The sequence below is a fragment of the Gopherus evgoodei genome, unplaced genomic scaffold, assembly GCF_007399415.2.
Source record: "Gopherus evgoodei ecotype Sinaloan lineage unplaced genomic scaffold, rGopEvg1_v1.p scaffold_35_arrow_ctg1, whole genome shotgun sequence".
NCBI classification, from domain to species: Eukaryota; Metazoa; Chordata; order Testudines; family Testudinidae; genus Gopherus; species Gopherus evgoodei.
The window spans coordinates 5,527,708-5,553,409 of NW_022060027.1; the positions used below are offsets into that span (position 1 = coordinate 5,527,708).

Below are 25,702 nucleotides of genomic sequence, written 5' to 3' on the forward strand. Positions count from 1 at the left end.
CCCCACAGCCCCATAGATCTCCCACTCACTGCCCCATAGCTCTCCCCACAGCCTGCACCATAACCCTCCCCACCCCATAGCCTCATAGACCGCCCCCCTCACTGCCCCACAGCCCTCCCCACAGCCCACAGGCTGCACCATAACCCTCCCCACCCCACAGCCCCATAGACCTCCTCCCCACTGCCCCATAGACCTCCCCACAGCCTGCACCATAACCCTCCCCACCCCACAGCCCCATAGACTTCCCCTCTCACTGCCCCACAGCCCTCCCCACAGCCTGCACCACAACACTCCCCACCCCCACAGATCCATAGACCTCCCCTCTCACTGCCCCATAGCCCTCCCCACAGCCTGCACCATAACCCTCCCCACCCCCACAGCCCTACAGACCTCCCCATCCACTGCCCCATAGCCCTCCCCACAGCCTGCACCATAACCCTCCCCACCCCCACAGCCCCATAGACCGCCCCCCTCACTGCCCCACAGCCCTCCCCACAGCCCACAGGCTGCACCATAACCCTCCCCACCCCACAGCCCCATAGACCTCCCCCCCCCACTGCCCATAGCCCTCCCCACAGCATGCACCATAACCCTCCCCACCCCCACAGCCCCATAGACCTCCCCTCTCACTGCCCCATAGCCCTCCCCACAGCCTGCACCATAACCCTCCCCAGCCCTACAGCCCTACAGACCTCCCCCTCACTGCCCCATAGCCCTCCCCACAGCCTGCACCATAACCCTCCCCACCCCATAGCCCCATAGACCTCCTCCCACTGCCCCATAGCCCTCCTCACAGCCCACAGCCTGTACGATAACACTCCCCACCCCATAGCCCCATAGACCTCCCCTCTCACTGCCCCATAGCCCTCCCCACAGCCTGCACCATAACCCTCCCCACCCCCACAGCCCCATAGACCTCCCCTCTCACTGCCCCATAGCCCTCCCCACAGCCTGCACCATAGCCCTCCCCATCCCCACAGCCCCATAGACCTCCCCCCTCACTGCCCCATAGCCCTCCCCACAGCCTGCACCATAACCCTCCCCACCCCATAGCCCCATAGACCTCCCCTCTCACTGCCCCATAGCCCTCCCCACAGCCTGCACCATAACCCTCCCCACAGCCCCCTCCCTGCACCATAGCCCTCCCCACAGCTCCACAACCCTTCCCCCTTCCCCACAGCCCTCTCCACAGCCCCCCAATCTGAACCATAACCTTCCCCCTCCCCCACTGCCCCATAATGCTCCTTAGAGCCCCATACCTGTCCCCTTCCCCCTTCCCCACAGCCCATAACCCTCCCTGCCCCCTCCCTGAAGCCCCCCAACCTGCACAATAACCGTCCGTATAGCCCCCCTTGGCCCATCTATCCTACCCCCTCTACTGCCCCCCACATCCGTCTGCCCCTCACTCCCGACCTGTAGCCCCCTGCTAGCCCAGTCCTGCCCCCCCCCGCTCTGCTGGTGCCCCTGCAGTGAGGCGCATTGGGGAGTAGGGGGTCCGGGGAGGGGGTGTTGCATGTCAGGGATGGACTCAGACTCTGGGGGTGGGGTTAAGAATTTATTGTTGTTTCTGTAGGAGCCGGGGGTGCCCCAGACACGGGGGACCTGGGGGGGAAATCATAAATGGGGCCTGGGGGTGGGAGGGTGGGTCACTTGCTATCAGGGCTCCCCTGAGATCTCTCCCCCAACAGCCCCCCGGGCAGATGGGCCTGTGGATTGGGGCCACTTGGGGAAATGGGGGACTGGCTGTTGGGGGGGCTGGGTAGGGTCCCCCCTTCTCATCCCTGCCGCAGCTGACGGGGGGTGGCGGGGTGCAGCCCCCCACAGAGAGGGGCTCCGAGGTCAGGGCACTGGCTGCACGTAGTTGGTGGGGTACAGCCCCACACGCCCCCCATCCGTCACCCCCTTGCACCAGCCCTGGGGGTCCTGCTCCTCCAGCTTCGTCAGCTCCTCCCCTGCAAGGACAGGCAGCGTGTTAGGGGATGGGGGGGCTCATTGGGGCTGTTCGGGGGGGTGAGGTCGGGGGTAGTCAGTGGGGTTTGGGTCCATCAGGGGAGGGGTCTGTCGGGGGATGGGCTCAGTGGGGTCGGGATCCGTTAAGGGGCATGGGGTCCATGGGGGGGTAGGGGGATCCATTGGGGGCAGTGCGGAGTGGGGTCTGTGGGGGAGTGGGGTATGTGTGTGTGGGGGGGTCCAGCGGGGGGGTGTCTTGGATCTGTCAGCAGATGGACAGTGGAGCATGGTTGGGGGTTCATTCAGGGGGGATGAGGTCTGTTGGGGGAGGGGGGTATGTGGGGTGGGGGTGGGCTGTGTCAGGGGAAGGGCTCGGTGTGGGAGTCCCGGGGGGGGGTCAGGATCCAACCGGGGGATGGGCTGGGAGGGGCAGGAAGGCTCAGCGGTGGCAGGACCCAGCCGGGGGATGAGCTGGGGGACTCGGGGGGGGGCAGGGGGCAGGGCCCAAGCGGGGGATAGGCTATGGGGCTAGAGGGCGCAGGGCCGAGCTGGGGGATGGGCTGGGGGAATTGGGGGGGCAAGGCCCAGCCAGGGGATGGGTTGGGGGGCTCAGGAGGGCAGGGCTCAGCCAGGGGATGGGCTGGGGGGGGGGGGGAGCAGGGCGGCAGGGCCCAGCCAGGGGATGGGCTGGGGGCTCAGGAGGGCAGGGCTCAGCCAGGGGTGGGCTGGGGGTGTGGGGGAGCAGGGCGGCATGGCCCAGCCAGGGGATGGGCTGGGGGGCTCAGGGGGGCAGGGCTCAGCCAGGGGATGGGCTGGGGGTGTGGGGGAGCAGGGCGGCATGGCCCAGCCAGGGGATGGGCTGGGGGGCTCAGGGGGGCAGGGCCCAGCCAGGGGATGGGTTGGGGGGCTCAGGAGGGCAGGGCTCAGCCAGGGGATGGGCTGGGGGTGTGGGGGAGCAGGGCGGCAGGGCCCAGCCGGGGGATGGGCTGGGGGGCTCAAGGGGGCAGGGCCCAGCCAGGGGATGGGCTGGGGGTGTGGGGGAGCAGGGTGGCAGGGCCCAGCTGGGGGACGGGCTGGGGGTGTGGGGGAGCAGGTTGGCAGGGCCCAGCCGGGGGACGGGCTGGGGGTGTGGGGGAGCAGGGCGGCATGGCCCAGCCAGGGGATGGGCTGGGGGGCTCAGGGGGGCAGGGCCCAGCCAGGGGATGGGTTGGGGGGCTCAGGAGGGCAGGGCTCAGCCAGGGGATGGGCTGGGGGTGTGGGGAAGCAGGGCGGCATGGCCCAGCCGGGGGATGGGCTGGGGGGCTCAGGGGGGCAGGGCCCAGCCAGGGGATGGGCTGGGGGTGTGGGGGAGCAGGGTGGCAGGGCCCAGCCGGGGGATGGGCTGGGGGGCTCAGGGCCCCCCCGGGGGTCACTCACCTGCGGTGAAGCTCAGCTCGTCCGGCTCCTGCCCGGCGTAGTCGTAAATGGCCCGAACCCGCTGGCCCAGAACCGGCGCCGGCACCTCGGCCGCACTGCGGGGGCAGGGGAGGCGGTGAGATGGGGTGGAGCTCCTGGGGGACACCTCCACACCCGCCTGCCCCCCCAAACCCCAAGGGCCCCCCCACTCCCTCCCAAGCGGGGGCTGCACCGTGCAGGCTGGGAGGCAGGGCCGCCCGGGGGGAGCAAGTGGGGCAATTTACCCCGCCCCCCGCAGGGGCCCCCACTAGAATATAGTATTTATAGTATTGCAACTTTTTTTTATGGAAGGGGCCCCCGAAAGTGCTTTGCCCCAGGCCCCTGAATCCTCTGGGCGGCCCTGCTGGGAGGAGGGCAGGGTTTGCCGAGAGGTTGGTGTGTTGTTATTTTAGGGTCTCCCGGGCGGGGGGAAGGGGGGCTGGGGGGTCATCGTAGGTGTCCTGGGGGCTGAAATGTTATCAGGTTGTCACTATCCCAAGGGGGCTGTGGGCAGCAAATGGGGCAGGGTCCCCCTGGCTCCCCTCGCCCGCCTGCCCCCCCACCCTGTTCACCTGCCCCCCCACCTGGCACCCCACCCTGCTCACCTGTCCCTGCTCACCTGTCCCCCTGCCTGCCCCCCCTGCTCACCTGCCCCCCTGCCCTGCTCACCTGTCCCCCTGCCTGCTGCCCCACCCTGCTCACCTGTCCCTGCTCACCTGTCCCCCTGCCTGGCGCCCCACCCTGCTCATCTGCCTCCCACCCCCCCACACCCTGCTCACCTGCCCCCCTGCCCTGCTCACCTGTTCCCCCTGCTCACCTGTCCCCCCTGCCTGTTGCCCCACCCTGCTCACCTGCCCCCCAGCCTGGCGCCCTGCCCCGCTCACCTGTCCCCCCGACCCTGCTCACTTGCCCCTTGGCCTGCCTCTCTCGCTCGCTTGCCTCCCTGCCCTGCTCACCTGCCCCCCCACCTGCAGCCCCTCCGCTCACCTGCCCGGGGCCAGCCGGATGCTCTGCAGTGGCACTTTCTCCTCCTCCTGCCCCGGTGGTGGCGCCTTGGGGCTTGGTTGCTCCCACTCTGGGCTCCATGCCTGTGGGGGTGGAAATGGGGGGCTCCCAGCCAGATCCATACTTGCTTGGGGGGTGGGGGGAGCTCTGGGGGGTCCCATGTAGATGGGCCAGAGCTGGATCTGCCGAGCTGGGCTCCCAGAGGGCTGCAGTGGGGGTGGGGGTGATGAAGTCGGGATTTTCCCTTGTTGTGTCCTGTGTGTCCTGCTGTTTTGCATGGATGCGGTGTGTGCCTCAGTTTCCCTGGGTGCTGCACCAATGTCTAGGTGGCGGGGATATTGGGGTGTGACTTTTGCGGGGGCTGCTCCAGCTGCCTGCATGGCCGCCCCTTCGTCACCTCAGGGGGCTGCGCCCGGTGACTCTGTGCCCAGGAAGCGAGACAAAGGCCGGAGGAGGGGCAGGGGCCAGGCAGCTGGAAGCGAGTCCGTCTCGGTGGGTTTGGGGGGCAGGGGGAGGGGCTGAGCCCTGGCTCTGGGCTCCCCGACCCCCAAGATGGACTCACTGATTTCTGTGCTAACGAGCTCTGCCCTACGCTGTGATCCTGGCGGTTCTGTTACCGGCCGGCTGAGAGTCACGTCTGACTGCGGAGTGGGGGGGCAGGGCCCTCTGGCTCCCCCAGGACCCCCCGACACACTCGCTGCGGGAAGCACACGGGGGGACGGGGATGCTGGATGCTCCGGGGTCAGACCCAGGAAGGTGGAAGCCGCGTGAGCGTCTTGCCCGGGGCCAGTCTGCTCACAGAGAGGGGGCCCCCCGAGTCCTGCCTGGCTTCCTACGGCATCGCCCCGGTGACTCTGTCACAGGGGGTCTCACCTCGAACTCGGGCCATGCCATGGCCATGCCGGGCCCGCGCTGGCGGCGCCACCAGTCCAGGTCCTGGCGGGCGCTGATGTCGCTGATGGCCTGGCGGAGCTGGGTCTGCGCAGCCTGCACCCTGCGGGAGGGGGGAAGGGAGGCATCAGCTCCCCCAACGGGGGGGGGTTTGTCTGAGTCCAACAGCCCCCCAACCCAGCCTCCTCCATCCCCCCGACTCCTCCCCTGCACTCCCATGCCTGGCCCGGGGTGGGCGGGGGGTCCAGCCAGTGGGGGAGGAGTATCTCTCTTACCTGGGTTGGGCGGGGGGTCCAGCTGATGGGGGGGGGAATCTCTCTTACTCGGGGGGGGCTCCAGCTGGTGGGGGGAGGGATCTCTCTTAGCCGGGGGGGGGTCCTGCCGGTGGGGGAGGAGTCTCTCTTACCCGGGGGGGGCGGTGGGGTTCAGCCAGCAGGGGGAGGGGTCTCTCTTACCTGGGGTGGGTGGTGGGACCCAGTCAGTGGGGGCAGGGGTCTCTCTCTTACCCAGGATGGGTGAGGTGTCCAACCAGCAGGAGGAGGGGTCTCTTACCCGGGGTGGGGGGGGGGGTCCAGCCGGCAGGGGGATGGGTCTCTCTTACCGGGGTGGGCAGGGGGGTTCAGCCAGCAGGGGCAGGGGTCTCTCTTACCGGTGTGGGTGGGGACTCCTGCCGGTGGGGGAGGGGTCTCTTACCCGGGGGTGGGCGGGGGGGGGTCCAGCCGGCAGGGGATGGGTCTCTCTTACCCGGGGTGGGCAGGGGGGTCCAGCCGGCAGGGGGAGGGGTCTCTCTTACCCGGGGGGGGGGGGGTCCAGCCGGCAGGGGGATGGGTCTCTCTTACCCGGGGTGGGCAGGGGGGTTCAGCCGGCAGGGGCAGGGGTCTCTCTTACCCGGTGTGGGTGGGGACTCCTGCCGGTGGGGGAGGGGTCTCTTACCCGGGGGTGGGCAGGGGGGTCCAGCCGGCAGGGGGATGGGTCTCTCTTACCCGGGGTGGGCGGGGGGGGTCCAGCCGGCGGGAGGAGGGGTCTCTCTTACCCGGGGTGGGCAGGGGGGTCCAGCCGGCAGGGGGGTGGGGTCTCTCTTACCCGGGGGGGGCTGGGGGGTCCAGCCGGCAGGGGGAGGGGTCTCTCTTACCCGGGGTGGGGGGGGGGGGTCCAGCCGGCAGGGGGATGGGTCTCTCTACCTGGGGTAGGCGGGGGGGGGGTCCAGCCGGCAGGGGGATGGGTCTCTCTTACCGGGGGTGGGCAGGGGGGTTCAGCCGGCAGGGGCAGGGGTCTCTCTTACCCGGGGTGGGCGGGGGGGGGGTCCAGCCGGCAGGGGGAGGGGTCTCTCTTACCGGGGTGGGCAGGGGGGTCCAGCCGGCAGGGGGATGGGTCTCTCTTACCGGGGGTGGGCAGGGGGGTTCAGCCGGCAGGGGCAGGGGTCTCTCTTACCCGGGGTGGGCGGGGGGGGGGGTCCAGCCGGCAGGGGGATGGGTCTCTCTTACCGGGGGTGGGCAGGGGGGTCCAGCCGGCAGGGGGATGGGTCTCTCTTACCGGGGGTGGGCAGGGGGGTCCAGCCGGCAGGGGGATGGGTCTCTCTTACCCGGGGTGGGCGGTGGGGTCCAGCCGGCAGGGGGAGGGGTCTCTCTTACCCGGGGTGGGCGGTGGGGTCCAGCCGGCGCTGCAGAGCCGCCAAGGCCTCCTTGAGGAACTCGATGCGTCTCTGCTCGAACTCTTGGCCCTGCTCGAAGACCGACTCCATCTCCTCCATGTAGCGCGGGCTGGCCCGGGTCAGCTCCGCCAGGGCCTGCTCGTAGTGCTGCCGCTCCTGGTGGGCAGGGGCGTCAGGGGGGGCACCGGGGGCGGGGGAGAAGAACGGGGCTCCCCGGGACCCGTTCAGCACGGGAGGCTCTGTGCCCAGGCGGGGCGGGCGGGATGGGGCAGCCCAGCAGTCTGGACAAACGAGGAGGGCGGGGGGGGGTTCATTAACCAGGCGTGGGAATTTTCTGCAATCAGCTGGAGGCACACGGCGGGTGCCTCAGTTTCCCCTATGTGTTGCACTGTGCCCTGCGGGTGGTGCAGGGCTGGTTACTCCCTGCAGAGGCCCAGAGATGCATCTGTGACCTGCGCCTGGTGTCTGGGGCCTGGCCCTGGAGACCCAATCACCTGGACATTGGCTACCTGGCAACTAACGGCCGTGGAGGGGTGGCCGGCCAGATCTGAGCAGCCAGGAAGCAAAGGATGGGGGGGGGGGCTGGCGCACCTCAGCTGGGCCAGATGTCAAGCGGGAACCAGGGTCTCACCGCTGGGCCAGGCTCCGGGGCACCAGAGCGGCCAGGGGGGTAACTCCCCGCTCTGCTACCCAAGGAGCGTCCCGGCTGGGCGGCACAGGAGGGGGCAGGCTGCCCCCCGAGGGGTACAGGGCTCTCTCAGGGAGTCTGTGGCTGGTGGGGGGAAGCCGTGGGGCTGACCCTGGTGGAAGAGCGGGACCTCTGGGGGTCCGACCCACGTTCGGGGGCCTCCCTGAGGCTGCCCAAGGCTGGATCCGGTGCCGGGGAGAGGGGTCTGCAGCCGGGCGCGCTCACCTTGTGTGTCTCCAGCGTGTGGCGCTGGCGTTCCTCCCGCAGGGCGCGCTGGCGGTCGGGGGCCAGGGGGGGCCCCCCCGGGGCCAGCTGCTCCCGCCCCGCGGCCGCGTGTTCCTTGCGGCAGGCCCGGTGGTATGAGGCTTTGGCCTTCTCCACCTGGGGGAGGGGCGAAACCAGGGGCTGCAACTGGGGCTGGGACCCCCAGGGCCTGTGCCCCCACCCTCCACAGCCCCGCTGACTCCCACCCTGTGGACCCCAGTGACCCCCCACGACCCTCCCTGATCCCCATAGCCCTCCCCCAGCCACCTCCACCCAGTACCCCCTGTGCAGCGCCCCCCACTCTGAATGCACCCCCCATACACTGTGCCCCAATGTGACCTCCTGCACGCCCCCCAGGAGTACCCCACCCCCTGCCCCACCCCCGGGCAGCACCCCTGCAGTGTGGCGCCCCATCCCCTGCCCCCCATGCAGCAGCCCCCAATGCGCCCGCATCCGTTGTCCCCCAGGAATATCCCGCCCCCTGCCCCGCCCCCCAGGCAGCACCCCCACAGCGTGGCACCCCACCCCCTGCCCCCTATGCAGCAGCTCCCAATGCACCCCCCATGCATCGCCCTCTGGGCAGCACCCCCCAGCGAGGTGCTCCACCTCCTTCCCCCATGCATTGCCCCCCATGTGGCCCCCCACCCCCTGCCCCGCCCGCCGGGCAGCACCCCCACAGCATGGCGCCCCACCTCCTTCCCTCATGCATCACCCCCCATGTGGACCCCCACCCCCTGCCCTGTCCCCCGGGCAGCACCCCCGCAGCATGGTGCCCCACCCCCTGCCCCCCAAGCAGCTGCCCCCAATGCGCCCCCATGCATCACCCCCATGTGGCCCCCTGCCCCGCCAGCTGGGCAGCAGCCCCGCAGCATGGCACCCCACCCCCTGGCCCCATGCATTGCCCCCAATGGGCCCGCCGGGCAGCACCCACCTTGCGCAGGCGGCGGGCCCAGGGTTTCTGGGCCCGCCGGAAGCCGCTCTCCAGCTCGCGGGCCTCGCGGAAGCCACCCAGCAGCTTGCGGTGATAGTTGTCCCGCTGCCAGCCCCGCAGGCGGGCCAGCTCCTCCGCCACCAGCGCCCGCTGCGTGTCCCGGTGCAGCCGGCTCAGCCGCTCCGTGGTGTCCAGGAAGGCCTGCCAGGCCCGGCGCACAGAGCCATACAGGGGGCCTGCGGGAGAGCGGAGATGGGGCACCGGGCTGCAGGGGGTGGGGCGGGGTTCGGTAGGGGGTGCCAGGCTGCAGGGGCTGGGGTGGGGTTCAGTAGGGGGCGCCACGCTGGAGGGGAGTGGGGTGGGGGGCTCGGGAGGGGGTGCCCTGCTGCAGGGGGTGGGGGGTCTGTAGCGGGCGCCAGGCTGCAGGGGGGTGGGTTGGGGGCTTGGTGTGGGGTGCTGGGTTGCAGGGGGGTGGGTTGGAGGCTGGGTGAGTGGCGCCAGACTGGATGGGGGTGGGGCGGGGGGCTCGGAAGGGGGTGCCCTGCTGCAGAGGGTGAGGGTTCTGTAGGGGGCGCCAGGCTGGAGGGGGGGTGGGGGGCTCGGGAGGGGGTACCCTGCTGCAGGGGCTGGGGGGCTCCGTAGGGGCGCCAGGCTGAAGGGGGATGGGGCGAGGGGCTCAGTAGGGGGCACCACGCTGGAGAGGAGTGGGGTGGGGGGCTCGGTAGGGGGTGCCCTGCTGCAGAGGGTGGGGGTTCTGTAGGGGGTGCCAGGCTGGAGCGGGGCAGGGCAGGGGGCTCGGGAGGGGGTGCCCTGCTGCAGGGAGGTGGGTTGGGGGGCTCGGTAGCGGTGCTGCGCTACGGGAGGGTGGCACGGGGGCCTTGGTGGGGGGTGCCAGGCTGCAAGGGGCACGGGGTGGGGACTCACTCGCATCCACCAGGGGGCGCCACTTCTGTACCCAGGCCCCCATGTGCCGGGCGTAGCTGCCCTCGATTCGCGCCCGGTCCCGGAAGCAGCCAACCAGCTGGTCGCAGACCTGGGACCCCTCCTCCAGCCGCCGCACCGTCCGCTGGTACCGGTTCGGCTGGGGGGGGGTCAGACATGGGGGGGTCAGACCCAGCTGGAGCCCCCCCACCAATTCACCCCCCCTCCCATGTCGCCCCGACCCCGGGGGGGGTGTGGTGTGTGGGTGGTGGAAGCTTCCCCTATGCTGACCCCCCCAAACCCTGGGACCCCCGATCTCCACCCCTCAGCCGCAGAGCCAGCCCCACCCAGAACCCCACTGCAGGGACCGAGCCCCCCTCCCGTGGCCTCCCCAGCCGCTCACCATCCAGAAACTGTCGCTGGGGGGCTCGTCCCCGGCCACTTCACTGTAGATCTCTGACATGGTCCAACCTGCGAGGGGGGGGGAATGGGTGGGGGGGTGAGATCTACCCGGACGGCCCCTTCCCCAGCCATCCAGGGACCCCCCACAGAGCCTGACCTCCCTCCTGGCCCCCCCCCCACAGTAAGACTAGTGTCCCCTTCCCAAGCACCCCCACAATGACCTTCTCCCCCCACGGCCCTGCCACAGCCCCACAGCAAACCCCCAGACCACGCTCCAGGCCCACACGCACCCGCATCCCCTTGGCCGGTACCTTGTGGGGCTGGCGCTGCCTGGGGCCCAACAGAGCCCGGCTGCAGCGCGGGGTGGGGGGGTCGGGCGCTGATGTGGAGCCGGGCGGCGGAGGGAACAACATGTGTTAGCAGTTAGGGAAGATGGAGCCGCGCCACAGAGCAGGCCCAGCCAGCAGGCCGATGGGGCGGCTCCTGCATCGGGTCGCCCCCCCTGCCCGCCTGTCACTGGGGGGGTTGTCAGGGCGGTACTGGGGTCAGGGGCACCCTGCTTCCACCATCGCCTGCCTTCCCAGGAGCCTCCCCCACCTCGCTAGGGGTCACCACGGGGGAACTAGGGGCTACCGTGACATTGCCAAGGGCTGCACTGGGGTCTCTAGGGGTTGCCGATTGCCAAGGGCCTTGCTGGCGTCGCTAGGGGTCGCCGTGGCATCGCTCGGGGCTACCCTGACACCGCCAAGGGCCTTGCTGGCGTCGCTAGGGGTCGCCGTGGCGTCGCTCGGGGCTACCCTAACACCGCCAAGGGCCTTGCTGGCATCGCTAGGGGTCGCCGTGGTGTCGCTCAGGGCTACAGTGACACTGCCAAGGGCCTTGCTGGCGTTGCTAGGGGTCGCCATGGTGTCGTTCGGGGCTAGCATGACACCGCCAAGGGCCTTGCTGGCGTTGCTAGGGGTCGCCGTGGTGTCGCTCGGGGCTACCCTAACACCGCCAAGGGCCTTGCTGGCGTCGCTAGGGGTCGCCGTGGCATCGCTCGGGGCTACCGTAACACCTCCAAGGGCCTTGCTGGCGTCGCTAGGGGTCGCCGTGGCGTCGCTCGGGGCTACCGTAACACCTCCAAGGGCCTTGCTGGCGTCGCTAGGGGTCGCCGTGGCATTGCTCGGGGCTACAGTGACACTGCCAAGGGCCTTGCTGGCGTTGCTAGGGGTCGCCATGGCGTCGCTCGGGGCTACCCTAACACCGCCAAGGGCCTTGCTGGCATCGCTAGGGGTCGCCGTGGCGTCGCTCGGGGCTACCGTGACACCGCCAAGGGCCTTGCTGGCGTTGCTAGGGGTCGGCCGTGGTGTCGCTCAGGGCTACAGTGACACTGCCAAGGGCCTTGCTGGCGTTGCTAGGGGTCGCCGTGGTGTCGCTCAGGGCTACAGTGACACTGCCAAGGGCCTTGCTGGCGTTGCTAGGGGTCGCCATGGTGTCGCTCAGGGCTACAGTGACACTGCCAAGGGCCTTGCTGGCGTTGCTAGGGGTCGCCGTGGCGTCTCCTTCCATGGCAGCCAGGCCCGGATGTGGGGACCCAAGTCCCTGCCTTAGTGGGATAGGCCTTGCCCTCTTTTGCGGGCGGGGGGGATGCTGGCTCCACATAGGGGCTGCTCCCCCTGCAGCAGGGCAAGTGTCTTGGGCGTCCCTATGAGACCTGGGCCCTTGGGGACCGGGACTGGGGCTGCCTGGAAACTCTCCCCCCTCTCCATGGGCCTCTGCTCCGGACCCCCAGGGATCTGCCCCCTGCTCTTCCGTGTCCCCTCCCTGGTGTCTGCCCCCCGTCCCCGGCCAGGACCAGGGTTGACTCAGGGTGAGAAACTGGAAAAAAATTAAGGGGAGGGGGTAGGGACAGAGAACAGGCTTCCCAGACCTGTCCCCTTCCCTCCCCTCAGCCCCCATCTGGCCCTTCCCCCCCCTCGCTCCCCCGGCTCCTGGCATCTGCGCCTGGATTTTCCAGCCACTTACCCGGGCCAGGAAGAAGGGAAAATAATGGCAGAAGGGAAGATGGGGTGGTGGGGGGAGGATCTGCCACCACCCTGTGGGGGCAGCAACGGGGAAGGGCCATGGGTGAGTTTCTCCCCCACCCTGGCTGCTCCCTCCCAACCCTGGTGCCCCCAATTCCCCCTTGTCTTCTCTGCCCCCCGCCTCTCTCCACCCCATGGAAACCCCTCCTCTCTCTCAGCAGCTGTGCAGACGCATCTCCCAACCCATCAGTCCCCCCGCCCTGTCCTCAGCCCCCCTCTGCCCACTCCCAATTCCCATCTCCCTACTCCCTTCCCCTCCACCCCACCCCGTCCTCTCAGCCCCCTTCAATTCCTCCCCCACTCCCTTCTCCCAGCCCTCCAATGCTCCTGAATGCCCCCCGTCCTTCCCCACACCCCACTCCTCCCTACTGGGACACGTCAACTGGCAACATGGTTGGGGGGCCGGCGCTGGTGGGGGGCTCCCAGCTCACTTCCCCTCCCTTTCACTCACCCCTTCCCCTCTCTGGGTGTCTCTCCCTCTCTGCACTGCGGCTCCAGGATTCCTGGGCAGGGAATGTCAGATTTCAGGGGGAGGGGGCTGGGGGCTCCTGACACACATGGGCCGTTAACCCCTTCAGCACCCTGCACAGCTCAAAGGGCCTGGCTGGACACTGCTGTGGGGAAGTTAGCAGTGCTGGGGTCCTCGCCTGGAGGCACTGCTATGGGGAAACTCGCAGTGCTGAGATCCCCGCCTGGAGGCACTGCTGTGAGGAAGCTCGCAGCGCTGGGGTCCCCGGCTTGAGGGCACTGCTGTGGGGAAGCTCGCAGTGCTGGGGACACTGGCCTGAGGGCACTGCTGGGGGGAAGCTCACAGCACCAGGGTCCCCAGCTTCGGGGCACTGCTGTGGGGAAGTTTGCAGCGCCGGGGTCCCTGGCTTGAGAGCACTGCTGTGGAGAAGCTCGCAGCACCAGAGTCCCTGACTTGAGGGCACGGCTGTGAGGAAGCTCGCAGCGCTGGGGACACCGGTCTGAGGGCACTGCTGAGGGGAAGCTCACAGCGCCAGGGTCCCCGGCATGGGGGCACTGCTGCGGAGAAGCTCGCAGCACTGCAAAGCTCTCTCACACACGTCACCACTCCTGACATACCCCGGCCGCCCCACCCTGAGTGGGGCGCAGGCCAGGCTGTGCAGCGCCTGACAGCTGTGGCAGCTGTTCCCTTGGGCTATTTCCAGACAGCCTGGACGGAGGCATAGTCCCCCCCCACTGCTGCCATGGGGCTGCTCAGGGCCCAGAGCCAGCCGTCCCCAGGGGCAGACGTGGGGCTGGGACATCCTGTGCCAGGCAGAGCTGTAAAAATAACCTGCGCGGCCCCCGCAGCCAGCCCCGCCCAGGCCCGGCTCGGCCAGGGATATTTCTGGCTCTTGGGCCCGGTGTCTTGTTTCCAGGGCTAGTAGCAATTCAAGGAGAGGGACCCTGGGGGCTGGGGCCATGCTCAGGGCCAGGGGTGCCCAGGGGCTGGGATCGAGGTTGCTGGGATACAATGGGGGAGACAGGCCCATGTCTCAGTTCAGGGGGTTCCTGAGGGGTGGGATATAGCGAGGGGGGGACAGGGACATGTCACAGTTCTGGGGGTTCCTGGGGGATGGGATGTAGCAGGGGGAAACAGGGACATGTCTCAGTTCTGGGGGTCCCTGGGGGATGGGATATAGTGGAGGGATGGGACAGGGACGTGTCTCAGTGCTGGGGGTTCCTGGAGGATGGGATGTAGCGGGGGGAGGGGGGACAGGGACGTGTCTCAGTTGTGGGGGTTCCTGGGGGATGGGATATAGCGAGGGGGGGGACAGGGACATGTCTCAGGTCTGGGGGTCCCTAGGGGATGGGATATAGCGGGGGAGGGGGGGACAGGGACGTGTCTCAGTTCTAGGGGCTCCTAGAGGATGGGAAATAGCGGGGGAGGGGAGACAGGGACATGTCTCAGTTCTAGGGGTTCCTAGGGGATGGGATGTAGCGGGGGTGGGGGGACAGGGACGTGTCTCAGTTCTGGGGGTCCCTAGGGGATGGGATATAGCGGGGGATGGGGGACAGGGACGTGTCTCAGTTCTAGGGGTTCCTAGGGGATGGGATGTAGCGGGGGGGACAGGGACGTGTCTCCATTCTGGGGTTCCTGCTTCCCCCACTCTCACCCCACCACGGCCTCTCCCCCACCCCTTCTCAGACTCCTCCCCCACTTTAGGCTCCTCCCCACTCCCAGGCCCCACCCCTCCCTAGACCCCTCTTAGGTCCCGCCCCTTCTGCAACCCCACCCCATTCCTAGGCCCCGCCCCCCTCTCCATTCCTAGTCCCCCTCCCCACTCCCGAGCCCTCCCCTCACCCTAGTCCTGGGCCCCGCCCCCGGAGGGCTGCCCCGCCATGTGCCTGTCCCGCTCTCGCACAGAGATACCCGCCTCCCCTCCCGCCCCTTCCCTCTAGGGCTCTCCTCCTCTCCCTCCCCACAGCCCCCCGCCCGTGCCGAGAGAGGAGAGACGAGGTCCTGGCCTTTTCCATCAGGCGGACAGCGGGCAGCCCCGGCCCGGGGTCCTCACGGGAGCTATAAATACCGAGGCCCCAGCACGGACCGCGCCACGTGGAGCAGAGCGGGGCTGGTTGGGGCCACGTGCGGGCTGGTGAGCGGTGCGGAGCAGTGTGGCCGGGGGAGCTGGCGGGTGGCCTGGGGAGGGAGGGATTGGGGGGCGCTAGGGAGGGATAGATGAAGAGAATGGGGGGGGATCTGGGAGGGAGTTGGGGGCTGTGGCCAGGGGAGGGCTAGTTAATGGGGGGAGCCCTGGGGTCAGGGGGTGATAGGAGAAATGGGGTGACCTGGAGATGGGGGAATGAGCAGAGAGGCCTGGGGGGACGGAAATGGTGGTATCAGGGAGAGCTGGGGAGGTTAGGGGGTGGAGGGGGCTGGGTTTGTACTGGGGTGCTGGGCACCCGATGATGTCAGCACTGGGCTCCGAATTCCTGTGAGGACATCGGTGCCTCCTGGGGACTTGACACCCTGGGGGACTGAGGGGGCTGGACTTGAGAAGGGGGAGCAAGGCTGGGGAGGGGTATGACTTGCTAATGCTCCTCTCTTCTCTAGCTGCTCAGCAGTGACCCCGCCATGGACAAGTGGTGGGGTGCCCAGGCGGGGCTGCTGTCCCTGGGGAGATCCCCACCGTGATCTGACCTGGGGGAGGCTGGAGGAATGGAGCTGTGATACTGCCCTGCAGAGATCGGTGGGCACTGGGGTGCAGTGAGCCCCCTGGCTGGTAGGTATTGGGCTGCTGCTGCCCTGTGCCCCCATAGAACTCGAATACTGGGGAACCACAGGCTGGGGGAGGGGGGTCCCCAATGATGTCAGCACTGGGCTCTGAACTCCTGTGACGAAATCAGTGCCTCCTGGGGACTTGACACCCTGAGGGGGTGCTGGGGGGCAGTGCACCCCCCCTTCCAGCATGACCCTGTTCTGGGGGCTCTGAGCTGGGGTGTATTGCTGACTGTGGGTCTGCTTTTCCACCAGGTTGCTGTGCAGTGACTGTGAGGTGGTGCTAGGGTTGGGAGGGGTAAAAATTCGCCAAGACTATGACCTGCCCCACACTTCTGCAAGGACCTCCCTGCAGCCCCCATGACTGGTGAGTATTGGGGGTGGGGGGAAGCAGCCTAGGTCCCACCCCCCCAAATGCTGTGCTGTATAGGGGAGGGATATTGGGAGCACGTGGGGCTGGGGGTGGGGTTGAATGGGGGTCCTGGGGTATGTGATAGGGGGTGGGGGAGAATGTGGGGCTGGGGCTTGAGGCAGGTTAGGGGCTGGAAGGAAAATGAGTGGACAGGCTGGGGGTCCCCAATGATGTCAGCACTGGGCTCTGAACTCCTGTGACGAAATCAGTGCCTCCCAGGGACTTGACACCCTGGGGGACTGAGGGGGCTGTGTCTGGGATGGGGGGGGGGCAGTGATGGATTGGGGTGCAGGGAGCTGTACAGAGGCTAATGCAGCCCATGTTTCTCTTCCAGGTGCCAAGACCCCACATGTGCTGAGGAGCCAGGATTCCTGGGTTCTTTTCCCAGCTGCCCCTGCCCCTGGCCTTGAGCCCTGCTGATCGGGGGTGTGGGGTTCACGTACTCTTCTTGCTGATGCACCTGCAGCTGTTGCCCCTGTCCTGCCAATAAAGTCATGTTAGTCTGAATGGAGCCCTGGGCTGAGTTGCTTGTGGTCTGGGGGGGAAGGGCGGGGGGGGGGGGGAAGCATGAGGCTCATGTTGGGGGGGGGGGTGTCCTGGGTCCCCTCTCACATCAGCTGGGAGGAAGTGATCTCGGGCTGGCACCTTGCTCAGTGGCTGCTTGGCCTTGGTACGGTGGGGAGCAGGTACTGTGCTGCTCTGTTCACCCTTGCCCTGGAGGTGGGGGAACGTCCCAGCCTGCCCCTCACTGGGCTGACTCCCTGCCTGGGAAGAAGAGCGGGGGTGTGATTGGGTCAGACAGAGGGGAGCTGGAGCTGACCATGCCCATGGAGAATCTGCTTAGCTGGCTGTGGGGGAAGAGGGGGTTCCCCATGTTGCCCCAAGGCTGGGGTGGGGGGGTCTGTAAATTCCCCCTTGGGCTGGATTCTCAGCAGGGAGACAAGGGGCAGTGGTGCTGAAGGCCTAATGTGAGGTCACAGACCTATGTGGGTGGGGGTCCTTGGGGATGGGTGCACTAAAAGGGGGGCTGCTGGCAGCCTGGTTCCTGTCGGGGATGTAGGACAGGGCAGATTGCCTGGGTCTAGCTAAGGTGGAGGATGAGGGGTTTGCCCCAGCCTGGCTGACAGATCCAGGGTCCAGCAACTCTTCTTCCCCCCCACTACCTGGTGGGTTGGCAAGGATCTCTGCTCTCTGGGGTGTCTGAGCCCTTCTGCCTTAACCTCTGGGCCTAGAAAAGCGGGGGTGGGCAATGTAGGCCCCCAGGGCTGGCTTGATGTGAAGGGGGCTGGAGCTGGGCCCCACCCTGGGTGAACTAGTTACTCAGGCTCTGAGTGATCCAACCCACCCTTCATGCCATGGGTGGGTGGGGAGGGTGTTGCACCCAGGGTGGGGGTGGCTGGTGCTAGCTGTGCCCCTAGTGCAGTGAGTCAGTACTGGTGACCCCTTTCACATAGGAAGCATCTGAGTGTGACCCCCCACCCGCCCTTATAAATTAAAACACTTTTAAAAATATATTTCATACCATTATAAATGCTGGAGGCAAAGTGGGTTTGGGGGTGGAGGCTGACAGCTCGTGACCCCTCACATAATAACTTCACAACCCCAGTTTGAGAACCCCTGCCCTAGTGTGTGCTGGGGGACACGGGTGCTGGGGTTTCCTTCCACCCATCCAGCAAGTGACTGAATGGTGGCAGCAGTGGGATGGTGCTGTTTGTCAGCACTCACGGGTGGAGAAGAGGGCCCCCCATGTTTGAGTGTGGGTGGATTGCGGGGGGCGGGGTCCAGCTGGGGGCAAAGCCTTGGCTGTGAAGAGCAGCTGGGGGGTGGGGAACTTACTGCCACCCATTGTCTGGGCAGCAGGTGCCCATCCCTGTCAAGCCAAGCGGCTGCAATATGGACCCCAGGTTGGGCAGAGCCTGGCTCATGGAAGTAAAAAGCCTGGGGGAGGGGAGAATCTCACGCAAACCCTGCCCCTCTGCTCTGGGGCCAGCACCAGGGTGGGGGGGACACATTGCGGGAGGCAGGAGGTGGCTCAGGAGCAGCTCCTCCCTGGCAGTCTTGTGGTTAGTTGCTGCTCTCACCATGGCAGCCCTGGGTTCAGTTCCCGGTCAGGGAAGGATTTCATTGGGGGTAGCTGAGTGGTTTGAGCATTGGCCCGCTAACCCCCGAGTTGTGAGTTCAATCCTTGAGGGGGCCGCTTAGGGATCTGGGGCAAAAATCTGTCTGGGGATTGGTCCTGCCTTGAGCAGGGGGGTGGACTAGATGCCCCCTGAGGTCCCTTCCAACCCTGCGGTTTGTTCTATGATTACTGGGGGGGGGCTGGGCTCCCTGTCCCAGGCTCTGAGCAGGCCCCTCCCAGGCCCAGTTCCCTGGGGCCCATTGTTCACGCTCGGGGGCCCCCAGTGGCTCCCTGGACCCCCTGTTGATTTGGGTCGGTTCAGCCAATTCTTTCCCGCCCCATCGTCCCCCTCCCTCAACCCCCCCCCGGGGAGGGGTCAACTCGAAGTGCAGAGGGAAACTGAGGCACACGCAGGCTCCATACAGATATTACAGAGCGTCCCCCCCCCCGATAGGGGGCGGGGCTGCAGGGCAGGAAGTGACGTGGGACGGGGGTTCCCGGAAGCGTCTGGGTCCGGCTGCGCAGGGGGAGCCCGAGCGAGGGGAGCAGGTCCGGGGGGGCCGCGGGGGGGCGGAGTGGGGGGCCCCGCCCGTCGGGGGCGTCACCTCACTCGGTCTCTGTCCTTCCAGGTCCGGCAGCGCCGGAGGGACCCGAGCTACAGGGGGACCCCGGCCTCGGCCCCCCCATCCACCCCTGCACCCCCCCGGCCTCGGCCCCCCCGATCCCTCTCCGCCCCCCCCGGCCTCTGCCCCCCCGATCCCTCTCCGCCCCCCCCGGCCTCGGCCCCCCCAGATCCCTCTCCGCCCCCGCCGGCCTCGGCCCCCCCCCGATCCATCTCGGCCCCCCCGATCCTCCTCCGGGCCTCCGCCCCTCGATCCCTCCCTGCCCCCACCGGACTCTGCCCCCCCCCGATCCATCCCTGTCACCCCGGCCTCCGCTCCCCCCACCTCGACCCCCCCAATCCGCCTCCGCCCCCCCGGCCTCGGCCCCCCCAATCCCTCTCCACCCCCCTGCCTCTGCACCCCCCGGCCTCTGCCCCCCCCGATCCCTTCTGGGCCCCCCAGCCTCCACCCCCCAATCCCTCCCTGCCCCCCACGCCTGTGCCCCTACCCCTGCCCCCCAGCTGTACAGCCCCTCCTTATAACCCTCCCGTCCCCCTCTCAGAGCTTCCTGCCCCCGATTGCCCAGCCCCTCCCTTCTGACCCCCTCCAGCCCCTCTCTCAAAGCCCCCTAGCTGGTCACTGCCACCCCCTCCCCCCCCGCCGGCTGGTCCCCGTGTCCAGGAGGCAGCCAGCAGCATCTGAGCCCCGGCCGGCTGAGCCCCCTACCCGCGGGGGAACATGGTGAGACAGGGGTTTGGGGGGAGGTTCCCCAGTCGCCTGGTGGCCTCAGTGCCCCGGGGGAGGGGGTCGTGGCTGGGCAATGTGACACCCCATCTGTCTGTCTGTCTCTGTCCCTAGCACCCCATCCCCGCAGAGCTGGGAGCCCCCGGATCCTGACATGGCCACGCCGGGCTCTGACCTGCCGCTGGGTGAGTGACCGGCACGTGGGGAGTATAGGGGAGCTACTGGGGAACCCAGGCGTCCGGGCGGCTACAGGCGTCCCCGCCTCATCCCTGCCCATGTCGCACCTCCCCTGCTGAGGGACCCAGGCGTCCGGGCAGCTACAGGCGTCCCCGCCTCATCCCTGCCCATGTCGCACCTCCCCTGCTGAGGGACCCAGGCGTCCGGGCAGCTACAGGCGTCCCTTCCTCATCCCTGCCCATGTAGCACCTCCCCTGCTGAGGGACCCAGGCGTCCGGGCAGCTACAGGCGTCCCCGCCTCATCCCTGCCCATGTCGCACCTCTCCTGCTGAGGGACCCAGGCGTCCGGGCAGCTACAGGCGTCCCCGCCTCATCCCTGCCCATGTCCTACCTCCCCTGCTGAGGGACCCAGACGTCCGGGCAGCTACAGGCACCCCACACACCCATGTCCTACCTCCCCTGCTGAGGGACCCAGGCGTCCGGGCAGCTACAGGCGTCCCCGCCTCCTCCCTGCCCATGTCCTACCTCCCCTGCTGAGGGACCCAGACGTCCGGGCAGCTACAGGCACCCCACACACCCATGTCCTACCTCCCCTGCTGAGGGACTCAGGCATCCGGGCAGCTACAGGCCAATTCCCCGGTGTCAGCTCCTGTGCTGAGGGACCCAGGCGTCCGGGCTTTTCCCCCCAGTCACAGCCCCCACAGAGGAACCCACGTGTCTGGGCAGCTGCAGACACATGCCCCAATCGAGAACCCCCCAGTAACCCATCCCTCTCCCTGCCCCCAGAGGATGGGGAGCCTCCGCCCCCCAACTCTCCTGGAGCCCCCTGGACCCAGGTGAAGGAGGAGGGGCCCCTGTCGAGGCCAGAGGCAGCGCTAACCCCAGAGACCGAGGTGCTGGGCACTGATGGGGAGGGGTCGATGCACAGTGCTGGTGAGAGGGCTGGGGGGGCACTGGGGGTGGGGGACAGAGTGGGGTTGGCATGGAAGGGCCTGGGCCCCATGAAGGGGTGTGGGGCGCCGAGGGGCTCCATGGAGGGGCGGTTTAGTGTGGGGCTGTGACGGGGGGCACCGGGGGGGTCTGGCGGCTCTCACCCCCCCTCGCCCCCAGCGGAGGAGCCGGAGTGGCAGCAGAAGAAGGGGCTGGGTGTGGGTGGCCAGAGGGCTCCATGTGGGGGTTGCTAGGTGTGGGGCTGGGCAGGGGGCACCGGGGGGGTCCGGCGGCTCTCACCCCCCCTCACCGCCAGCGGAGGAGCCGGAGCGGCAGCAGAAGAAGGGGCCAGGCGGGGGTGGCCGTGGGGGTTGCTAGGTGTGGGGCTGGGTGGGCGGCACTGGGGGGGTCCGGCGGCTCTCACCCCCCCTCGCCCCCAGCGGAGGAGCCGGAGCGGCGGCGGAAGAAGGGGCCGGCGCCGAAGATGCTGGGCACGGAGCTGTGCAGCGTCTGCGGGGACAAGGCCTCGGGCTTCCACTACAACGTGCTGAGCTGCGAGGGCTGCAAGGGGTTCTTTCGGCGCAGCGTCATGAAGGGGGCGCAGTACGTGTGCCGGGGCGCCGGGCACTGCCACATGGACATGTACATGCGCCGAAAGTGCCAGCTCTGCCGTCTGCGCAAGTGCCACCAGGCCGGCATGCGCGAGCAGTGTGAGTCCTGCCCGGGGGGCACCGGGGGGCTTTGGGGACAGATTGGGGGGCACCAGGGAAGGTGGGGGGTTAGGGGGCACCAGGAAGGGTAGGAGAGGCTTGGGGGGGAGATTGGGGGCACCAGGGAGGGTCTGGGGGGCAGGGGGCACCGGGGAGACTTTGGGGAGAGATTGGGGGGCATGGGAGGGTGGGGTAGGGGGCACTGGGGGGCTTTGGGGAGAGATTGGGGGGCACCAGGGAAGGTGGGGGGTTAGGGGGCACCAGGAAGGGTAGGATAGGCTTGCGGGGGAGATTGGGGTGCACCAGGGAGGGTCTGGGGGGCGGGGGGCAGTGGGGGGCTTTGGGGAGAGATTGGGGGGCATGGGGGAGGGTGGGGTAGGGGGCACTGGGGGGCTTTGGGGAGAGATTGGGGGGCACCGAGGAGGGTGTGGGGGGCTTTGGGGGGTGAGTGGAGGGCACCAGGAAGGTGTAGGGGGGCAGGGAGCACTGGGGAGGGTGATGGGGGCTCTGGGGAGGTTTTGGGCCCCCCCAACCCTGCTCCCCCCATTTCCAGGCGTGCTGTCGGAGGAGCAGCTGCGGAAGAAGAAGGGGCGGCGGCAACAGCAGAAGGGGGCGGGGGGGGAGGTTGCCGCTGCCCCGGGTGCCCCCCCTGCCCCCCACGCCCCTCGCCGAGCCGGCTCGGCTCAGCCCCCAGCAGGAGCTCATGATCCAGCAGCTGTGGCAGCCCAGCAGCAGTGTAACAAGCGCTCCTTCAGTGACCAGCCCAAAGTCACGGTGAGGGCCACGCCGGGGCCGGGGGGGGGCTCCCCAGCTCGCTACCAGCCTCCACCCCCCACACCTGCCGTGTCTCCCACTCAGCCCCACAAGCGCCGTTAACCTTTCGTCTTGCAAAGCATGGAGGGAAACTGAGGCATGCAGGGGTGGCGTAAAAATATTACCAAGAATTCCCACTTTGTTACAGGGTGTCCCCCAAGCACCCCATCTGGGCATCATGAGGAGGGTGCTGTGCCTGGCTTCTCCCCCAGATCTGGGCATCACTGGGGCATCAGCCCCCCGCCTCCATGTCTGGGAGGCCCTGTGGTGCTCCCAACGCGGGGCAGGGTCGGGGTTGTCCCTGGTATCCAGGACTGGGTGCCGTTTGGGATGCTGTGTGTCTCACTGCCCCCCGTCCTCCTCGTCCTCCCCCAGCCGTGGCCCCTGGGCACCGACCCCAACAGCCGGGAGGCCCGACAGCAGCGCTTCGCCCACTTCACCGAGCTGGCTATCATCTCGGTGCAGGAGATCGTCGACTTCGCCAAGCAGGTGCCCGGCTTCTTGCAGCTCACGAGGGAGGACCAGATCGCGCTGCTCAAGGCCTGTACCATTGAGGTGAATGGGGTGGGGCAGGGGTGGGCAGGGAGGGGGGCAGCATGTAGGTCGCTTCCCATCTCTGTCTGCGTGCACTGCAGCAAGCCATAACTTTCCTCCTACCAGCCTTGGTTACACTAGATCCCCCCCCCCCCCCCAAATGTGCGTCCTGTACTGGCCAGCCCTCCCCTGGACCATACACTTTATGTAAAGTCCATTATTGCTTTATCAGAAAAAATACACACGTAACTTACCACCCCAAATGGAGTTTCCCCAACACTTCAGTTCAAACCCACTGGATTAGGTAAAACAGTAAAACACGTTAGTTAAGGACTGAGAGATTTTAAGTGAGTCTGCGTCATGAGGCCATGATGTCTGTACTATTATGGTCCCCACTTTTACAAGCCTATGATAAATTTTGTACAAAACTTTGTCTCGTTGGTAGCGTTTTTAAAAAACTCTAATAATTCTGCTGAACATTATGTCATGGTAAAATATGTGTACTCGACATTGTATGTGAAGCTATAAGTGTCCACTGTATAAACATTCCTGTAACATGTTCCAAGGTTAGAAAAGTGGGCTCAAAGCAGTTCTTCAGAGACAAAGACGCACTGGTGCCCCCAGTCAGGTATCAGCGTAATCCAATTAAGAACATAAGAACAGCCAAACTGGTCCTCTCGCCCAGTATCCTGTCTGCCGACAGGCCAGTGCTGGGTGCCTCCAGGGAGGGGAATGACAGAACAGGGAATCATCAAGTGATCCAACCCCTGTCCGTCCAGTCCCAGCTTCTGGCAAACAGAGGCTGGGGACACCATCCATGCCCAGCCTGGCTAATAGCCCATTGATGGACCTGTCCTTCATATGTGTCTAGTCCTTTTTTTGAACCTTATTATGGTCTTGACCCTTCACAACATCCTCTGGCAAGCAGTTCCACAGGTTGACTGTGCATGGTGTGAAGAAATACTTTCTTTGTTTGTGTTAAACCTGCTGCCTGTTTCATTCATTGGGGGACCTCTAGTTCTTGTGTTATGAAAAGGAGTAAATAACACGTCCTGAATTTACTTTCCTTCCGCACCAGCCATGATTTTATAGACCTCAAGGAATCTCTCCTTAGTCGTCTCTTTCCAGCTGAAAAGTCCCCGTCTGATTAATCTCTCCTCATCCAGAAGCCGTTCCATCCCCAATCATTTTTGTTGCCCTTTTCTGACCCTTTTCCATTCAATAGTGGATTTTTGGAGCTGGGGCAATCACACCTGCGCACAGTATTCGAGGTGTGGCGGACCACGGATTTATATAGAGGCAAACATAATATTTCTGTCTGATAACTATTCCTTTCCTAATGACTCCCACCATTCTCTTTGGTGGTTTTTTGATGCCGCTGTTTTCGGAGAACTCTCAAATGACGCCCAGATCTCTTTCTTGAGGGGTAACAGCTAATTTAGACCCCATCATTTTATACGTTTAGTGATTATGTTCTCCGACGGGCATCACTTTGCATTTAACAACGTTGAATTTCATCTGCCATTTTGTTGCCCAGTCGCCCAGTTTTGAGAGATCCCTTTGTCGCTCTTCACAGTCTGTCTGGGACTTAACTATCTTGAGTAGTTTTGTATCATCTGCAAATTTTGCTACCTCAAGGTTCATCCCTTTTTCCAGAATATGTTGAATAGGACTGGGCTCAGAACAGACCCCTGGGGGAACCCACTATTTACCTCTCTCCATTCTGAAAACTGATCATTTATACCTACCCTTTGTTTCCTGTCTTTGAACCAGTTACCAATCCATGAGAGAAACTTCCCTCTTATCCCATGACAACTCACTTTGCTTAAGAGCCTTTGGTGAGGGACCTTGTCAAAGGCTTTCTGAAAATCTAAGTACATTATATCCACAGGATCCCTATTGTCCACATGCTTGTTGACCCCCCTCAAAGAATTCTAGTAGATTAGTGAGGTGTGATTTTCCTTTACAAAAGCCACGCTGATGCTTCCCCAACAAATCATATTCATTGAGGTGTCTGGCAATTTTGTTTCAACCGGTTTGTCTGGTACTGAAGTCAGACTTACTGGCCTATAATTGCCAGGATCACCTCTGGAGCCCTTTTTAAAAATTGGCATCACATTAGATACCCTCCAGTCACCTGGTACAGAAGCAGGTTTAAGTGATAGGTTACAAACTACAGTTAGTCATTCTGCAATTTCACATTTGAGTTCCTTCTGAACTCTTGGGTGAATCCCATCTGGTCCCGGTGATTTTTTATTGTTTAGTTTATGTTTTTTTTTCCCAAAACCTCCTCTACTGACACCTCAATCTGGGACAGTTCCTCAGATCTGTCACCTAAAAAGAACGGCTCAAGTGTGGGAATCTCCCTCCCATCCTCCGCCGTGAAGACCGATGCAAATAATTCATTTAGTTTCTCCGCGATGGCCTTATCGTCCTTCGGACAATCACCTAGCGAGACGGTTGTTCAGTTGGCAGGAAGGAAGGTGTCGACACTTACAAGTTTTGCCAACATTGGTGCTAGCATAGCCATGGCCTAAGAGATGTACGTTGCATCACAGGAGCGTATCAAATGGCCCGTCCACAAGAGACGGCTTGTCGCCTGCGCCCCAGCGGGGGTAACCCTCAAAGAAGGGAGAGGGAGACACTGACCTCCACTCACCCCGCTCCTGCGCTCTCTCTCGGCTCATGACATCGGTGACTCTCCAAAGAACTGACCGCAGTGGGAGCGGTCACAGGCTGGAAGGAAACCGAGCCTGTGACATTGACAGCAGCGTCTGGGGACACAGAACTTTTGCTGTTAAGGCCACGTCGCTTGTGGAGTTAGGCAGGAGCTCGCGCATCCAAATCGGGTTTTCTGTAATTACCAGACGTACCTCGTGTTTTGTCTGAACCAGCCGGTTCGGACGGGAGTGTGCGGGAAAACTCCGTTTGGGGATAACGAGGCTGGTGCATACATCTGCCCCTTCACTTTCAGTTCAAACCGATTTGTATCGAAAAATTCCCAGGTTTTACAAAAAGTATTCCTCCTTCCCCTCCCCCAATTTCACCCAACTTTTTTTATCATTCAATATATATCAGAAAGAACTTGTTTTATTAGGAAAACGCAGGGCATTGCACGAGATCGATGTGTTACGGTAACAGGTTAAGCTGTGTGGAGATGCGAAGCTGCCTGTTGAAATAAGGCGCTGGTGAGGCCACACCTGGAATATCCGTCCAGTTGTGGGCCCCCCAC

At 65.6% G+C, this 25,702-nt stretch overlaps 2 protein-coding genes, 1 long non-coding RNA gene, 3 other non-coding genes and 1 pseudogene across 7 annotated transcripts in view; 5 read left to right on the forward strand and 2 right to left on the reverse strand.

Moving 5' to 3' along the window:
* Positions 1–1,549: 1,549 nt before the first annotated feature.
* On the reverse strand, positions 1,550–12,721 carry LOC115641797 (protein kinase C and casein kinase substrate in neurons 2 protein-like). Of its 2 annotated transcripts, XM_030545191.1 has the most exons (11): positions 12,655–12,691; positions 10,449–10,516; positions 10,139–10,206; positions 9,739–9,895; positions 8,815–9,050; positions 7,845–8,000; positions 6,912–7,087; positions 5,263–5,383; positions 4,372–4,472; positions 3,367–3,461; positions 1,550–1,952 (listed from the first exon to the last, which is right to left on the reverse strand). In XM_030545191.1, the coding sequence occupies exons 3-11, from the start codon at positions 10,196–10,198 to the stop codon at positions 1,840–1,842; spliced, it is 1,215 nt and encodes a 404-aa protein (XP_030401051.1). In that variant the 5' UTR covers positions 10,199–10,206; positions 10,449–10,516; positions 12,655–12,691; the 3' UTR covers positions 1,550–1,839. The 2 variants fall into 2 exon arrangements, with proteins under 2 accessions (XP_030401051.1, XP_030401052.1); XM_030545192.1 differs by lacking the exon at positions 10,449–10,516 and having other exon boundaries at positions 12,655–12,721.
* Positions 12,722–14,572: 1,851 nt separating this feature from the next.
* LOC115641773 lies at positions 14,573–16,352 on the forward strand. Its single transcript, XR_003998114.1, has 3 exons — positions 14,573–14,813; positions 15,265–15,433; positions 16,176–16,352. It is a non-coding gene; the product is annotated as an uncharacterized LOC115641773 (long non-coding RNA).
* Positions 15,109–15,199, forward strand: LOC115641809. Its single transcript, XR_003998124.1, has one exon. It is a non-coding gene; the product is annotated as a small nucleolar RNA SNORD88 (small nucleolar RNA).
* Positions 15,508–15,599, forward strand: LOC115641811. Its single transcript, XR_003998126.1, has one exon. It is a non-coding gene; the product is annotated as a small nucleolar RNA SNORD88 (small nucleolar RNA).
* Positions 16,001–16,091, forward strand: LOC115641816. Its single transcript, XR_003998131.1, has one exon. It is a non-coding gene; the product is annotated as a small nucleolar RNA SNORD88 (small nucleolar RNA).
* Positions 16,353–19,056: 2,704 nt separating the features above from the next.
* LOC115641724 lies at positions 19,057–24,828 on the forward strand (annotated as a pseudogene).
* A 194-nt stretch (positions 24,829–25,022) lies between these two features.
* LOC115641695 (cathepsin D-like) overlaps positions 25,023–25,702 on the reverse strand; it is a 5,456-nt gene continuing 4,776 nt past the window's right edge. The window contains 1 exon segment of the mRNA XM_030545024.1: positions 25,023–25,180. Coding sequence (XP_030400884.1) covers positions 25,023–25,180 — 158 coding nt within the window.